Source organism: Pavona decussata, unplaced genomic scaffold (genome assembly GCF_977016875.1).
Source record: "Pavona decussata unplaced genomic scaffold, jaPavDecu1.1 SCAFFOLD_233, whole genome shotgun sequence".
NCBI lineage: Eukaryota > Metazoa > Cnidaria > Anthozoa > Scleractinia > Agariciidae > Pavona > Pavona decussata.
Window position 1 is genome coordinate 3,863,581 of NW_028145638.1, and position 5,443 is coordinate 3,869,023.

A 5,443-nucleotide genomic window follows, 5' to 3' on the forward strand; every position below is an offset into this window, starting at 1 on the left:
TCTCTTCACCCCACCCCAGCTAAGTACATTTTTCTTGTTGAAGTTGTAGATTTCAAGAAGGGTTGACGCTCTAATGGTACCTCACTCCCCTCCCCCCAGCTGCCTGTTGTTCGTTTCAGCTAGGGACATTTGGTTTGGAATTACATGAGTCTCACAAAAACCAACATGGCGGCTCCTAAGGCAAAAAGGAAAAAGGACGATAAAACAGAATTGTACGATTCAGATGAAATCAAGGAAGAAAAAGAAGAAAGTATTTACTTCAAGGACTGCAACAATAGTTTAAAAGCCCAACCGCGCAAAAAATCAAAACTAAAACTGGAAGAAAAAGATGAAAGCGTTTCTCTAAACAAACTGGGGCGGTCGTTTTATGATCAACCTACCGTAAATTTGGCGAAAAAACTCTTGGGGAAGCTGTTGTATCGTATTCTTGACGATGGAGAAGTGCTGTGTGGACGGATAGTTGAGACTGAAGGTTATCTGGGCGAAGTTGACAAAGCGTGTCATGCTTTTGGAGGCAAAAGAACAGCTCGCAGTGAACCAATGTATATGGCGCCCGGCACAGCTTACGTGTATATAATATACGGCATGTATCACTGCCTCAACATCTCCAGTCAGGAACCTGGTGCCTGTGTATTGATCAGAGCTTTAGAGCCTCTTCAGGGTGGGTTCAGTGGCTGTTAATCCCATTAGGGGTGGAGGGTGGGGGATTGGACAGAGCTTACCACAGTAAAATCCAACAAGGGGTACGTCTTTGACAGCAAATTAAAATCAGTGAAGCACTAGCAATATCTGATGCCTAACCACTTACCTCATAGTTCAAATAGAAGAGAGATCCTCGCCGTTAGTATGCAACTTAAGCAGTTGCAAAAAGAAAGCCTGAAAAAAATCCAGGCTTGAATGGGATTCATTCATTTACCTCATAGTGTTAAGCATGGCTTTTGAAAATTTCTATCTCTCAAATGAACTGTTTTTGTTGTATTAAAATATCCAGGATTTTGCTCCTGGTGTAGGAATCAGATTCCAGAGGTGGTCAACAAAATATTTTCCAGGTACAAGTGCTTTGGCGGCTGCTTGGCATGGAACTTCAAAACTCTTAGCGTATCTTCGGCATAACCAACCATACAGAATGCACCCCAACCACCCTCTCCCCTCCAATTCTCCTGTCAGTAATGGACTCTAGTAGGGAGATGTATTTCAAGTTATATCCTGTGTAACAGGTGATTGATTAATTGTAATCAATCACTTCCAATCAATCTATCAATCAATCAGTCCCTTCTTTGGGGGTGACGTCCCGGGAAGGGGGGGGGGGGGGCACGTCCCCGTATAGCCCATATAGGGAAGTCCCCCCCCCCCCCCTGGGGGTGACGTGGCCTAGTGGCTAGGGCATTGGACTTGTAATGCTCAGGTCCCAGGTTCAAGTCTCCCTCTGACCACTAGGATTTGCTTCATGGTAGCCCCCATTTTAAATCCAAGGCTGTCAGTTATTATCACTGACAGGGAAGATATAGTTTCGGTTAGTCTGAGAATTTTGTAGATGTTTGCATGGGAACGGGCAAGTTTTGTCTTTCTTCATACAAATGTCTGCAAAAATTGCTGCAATTTCAGAACTACATCTTTGCTATTTTAAAGATAAAACTCTCGCACAAATTTTAAGCTGCTCTTTCCAGAAGTCTCAATAGTTTTTCATTACCTGTCCAACGTCAACATTCTAAGTTACTGTGATAAAGGTCTATGCTAGTAGTTCAGCAAATGATAATTTTCCTATACATGCATGGATCCTTCACTTTTACTTCTCGATGTTGCAGGTTAGTTTGGCTGAATTAAGTTTGATCTTTGGCTCATCCAGGCAAACTGATTAGTCTGGGTTGACCTCTACTGTTATTCCACGAGTGCGCGTTGGATATGAGATGAAAGATAGCCAACGAGGTGCACAGCACTGAGTTTGCTATAACCAACTCATTTCCAACAAACGCGAGTGGAATAATATTGTTTTCTTAAAAACAATCAGAAATATTGCTAGATCTTGTTGAATTTGCTTTGTAAGAACAAGCAGATGACAATTTATTTCTCGGGCATGGTATAATGGCCAATATACCATGGCCGCTAAGCCAATCAAATGCCTGGAATTGCATTATACAATGATCCAGTTGTTAATAAAATAGGTTAGCTCATTAATTACAGCATTAATGGTTTTGACCTGGGCCTTATTTTCTCAGGTCAGCTGTGGTCTTATAAGAAGTCTTATGTTTGTATTTTGCAGGCTTAAACTCTATGAAATCATTCAGAGGAGTACGAAGAAAAGATAGTGGCAGCAAGTTAAAAGACTCTGAGTTGTGTAATGGGCCTTCCAAACTTTGCCAGGCCCTCTGTATTGAAAAAGCCAACCTCAACAAAGAAGACATGGCTAGCTCAAGTAGATTCTGGCTTGAAGATGACAAGGATTATCATGAGGAAGACATTACTATTGTAACTTCCACAAGAATAGGCATAGCTTCTTATGGATCTGAGTGGGCGCTCAAGCCCTTGAGGTTTTACATTTTGGGGAACAAGTGTGTGAGTGTGAAGGACAAGAAAGTGGAGGTTGAATTGGTGTCAATGTAGTTTCCATTTGTCCAAGAGACTATATCAAGGTGAAGTTACATCACTTCACATTCTCCCAGTTCCAAGCTGCACAAGGGATCTGTCCTCTTCAAAGGGAGGGTCCTTCATAAAAAAGGAGCAAAAAGTTGAAAATGGGAAGAAAAACAGAAATGGAGAAAACATGGCACTACCACCTACCGGTAAAGTCAGTTGGAAGAGCAACAGACTACAATGTGGGAGGTCACGGGTTCAAACCCTGACCGGACCAACACTCAGGGTCTTAAAGCAACTGAAGAGGAAGTGCTGCTTTTGTAATGACATCTGCAAACAGTGGCACATTACATGCTGATGTCCGATCTCACCTCACAGGAGAATTGTAAACTGCCATGAGACTATGTGATTTGTGTGGTATATATTACATACATTACCATAACTCTTTATTTCACTCTCTGCATTTGGCCTCTAGAGAGGAGAGAGACAAGCGATGTTTTACTTTGCCCAAAAATGCTTAAGTTGGCCTGAGACTGACTATAAGAAGTAACAAGAACATTATATGACTCAGTTTGTCTGACTTAATAACATAAAGTTATCTGAGACCATATTTTATGTAAAACATGTAACAAAATGCCAGACAAACCAAAACAAATAGGAACAGAAGGCAGAAAGGAATTTCACTATCTTTGAGACTCCAATAGAAAGAGTACTGCATAAACTGCTTGTCCACTTGAGCATCGTCACCTCATACTATAGCCTGCATCACAGATGGAATTAACTACCAGTATTACCAGCGAGAAATTCCATTGCTAGTGCAGGCTATTCATAGTACTGGTGGGAAAATTTGTGAAATGTGGAAAACTCGTATCATTTTCAGGGGTAAATTTATCAAAAAATTTTTCTGGCCTTAAGGCATTAGCTCATTGCCAAATGGATAACTTCGCCAGGTCAAAAAATAAAATACAAAATTTCATTTTATACATAATATCTACGCTCTACACCAAACAAGAGCTGATTTGAAGCAGTGTTGTTTTTCGAAGCCAAACCAACACCTAATTTCTCATTTTGTTTACAAAAGTGAAAACATCTAATCTACCCTTAAAGCAGATTCATACCCAGTCGCGATTTAGTAATACGTGTTTTGTGGCGCGAGAAGATTGGATACGAGGATGGATTGAGACACCCGGGGAATCCACCCTCGTATCCAATCTTCTCGCTCCACAAAACACATAAATAGCGACTGGGTACAAGCCTGCCCTTAAAGTGCAGTCTGTGATGGTAAGATTTTATGGTTATGAAATGAAGACCATGTACACAGTGCTTAATTTCTCTTGTAATCACAAGACTACTACAGATTATACAAAACAAACACTACAACTAAAAAATGTTATTGCTTTTCCATTTTGTTACAAAAAATGGATAATATTATTGTAATATCAGGACTGAACTGAACGTTTTATAGACATGGAGTCTCGCATTTCTTTTGAAAAATATTTCAGTTTCTTCCTAACAAATTGAGCTAAATTTATTTTTCTGAAGAAAAAATGATTATGTAATAATATTGTTATTCTACAAATGAATGTAAGAAGTAAGAAGTTTTAACTATTAAGAAAATATAGTAAATATTATGTTTGTAATAATACTTTGGGAGGTAAATTATTCGACCTCAAATTTTACCCATTACATATCATCTGTCATTTCTGTTTTAACTTATCTTCAAAAATAAACACAGATCATTATATTTCAAAAATTGTGTCTTGGATATTTTTCCAAAATAATTTGTTTGTCTGTTATGGTACACAGATTGGTTCTTTAGCTTTGCATAGTTATTATTAATTAAAATACTTTAATTATTCAATTATCAAGAACACTGCAACTAAAAACCATAAGCTCAAATTATAACATTTGGCTTATGACTCCTACCAATAGAACTATTAATTAAATACTTGGGGATAATTATTTAAACATTAGGGACTTTAAGCAAGGAAGACATCATTTGAAAATACAAATTCATGTTGTTCTAACTACTTGGCAATTTCTCCAATACATTCAACTTGTACATTGGTGCTAAAGTATCCAGGAACAGAATTGAAAGGAAAGACATTCAAGTTTAGAAAAGGAATAAAAATTGGTTATCTGAGTATGGATCTATAGCAACCCTACTTGTGACTAAACCACTGTACATAGCTATTTGTTTTGTTTATGTTCTAGTCTGTGTCACTTAACTGCCAAACAACTTATAAATAGGTAAAATTTTCTGGTTGACAAGTTTGAACTTGGTTTGGGAATTTTTGTCTTTTCAATACGGATTTTAAATTAAAATAAGCACCATTGAATGCCATGTAAAACTGTTATTTTCATGTAAAAAAGATGTGACTGCACTGAGGAAGAACTAGCAATCAACTGACAAATGGAAAAGGGTGGAGTAATACATCTTGTTTTACTGAATTTTAGTGAAAAGCATTCATTGGACCAATAGTACTGGGTTAAAATGAGCACAGCTTCAAATTAAAATAATTCTCAGCCAAACCACCAAAAATCAAGACAAGGGGTTGCGCCTCGCATGGGTCTTATTGTCCCATTTTGTGCAATACCCTTTGGACCACTCATTTTGTTTCTTGTATTTCTGTTTTGTTCTTTGTATTTATTTTGATGCATCCAATAAAGCCGATAAACTGAAGCCAGAACTGAACGTGCAAACTGATTCAATTCGCGCTAAAGTATTTGTTTGACCATCTATTAATATGTTAATTTTCAGCTCTAGCCTATTTAAATATCCGCGTTCACAAACTGATTTTTTCTCTTGATAATGGAGTCAAGATGACTCCGAAACGTCGAACCTTAAATCTCTCTGTAATTTTTGAAAAAA

The 5,443-nt window shown here is 38.0% G+C and overlaps 2 protein-coding genes across 2 annotated transcripts in view; both read left to right on the plus strand.

Moving 5' to 3' along the window:
* Window positions 1-5,443, plus strand: part of LOC146458468 (uncharacterized) — a 71,343-nt gene that overhangs the window by 6,819 nt on the left and 59,081 nt on the right. The gene's annotated exons all lie outside the window — the stretch shown is intronic.
* On the plus strand, window positions 7-2,865 carry LOC146458470 (uncharacterized). Its single transcript, XM_085090893.1, has 2 exons — window positions 7-661; window positions 2,261-2,865. The coding sequence occupies exons 1-2, from the start codon at window positions 145-147 to the stop codon at window positions 2,599-2,601; spliced, it is 858 nt and encodes a 285-aa protein (XP_084947019.1). The 5' UTR covers window positions 7-144; the 3' UTR covers window positions 2,602-2,865.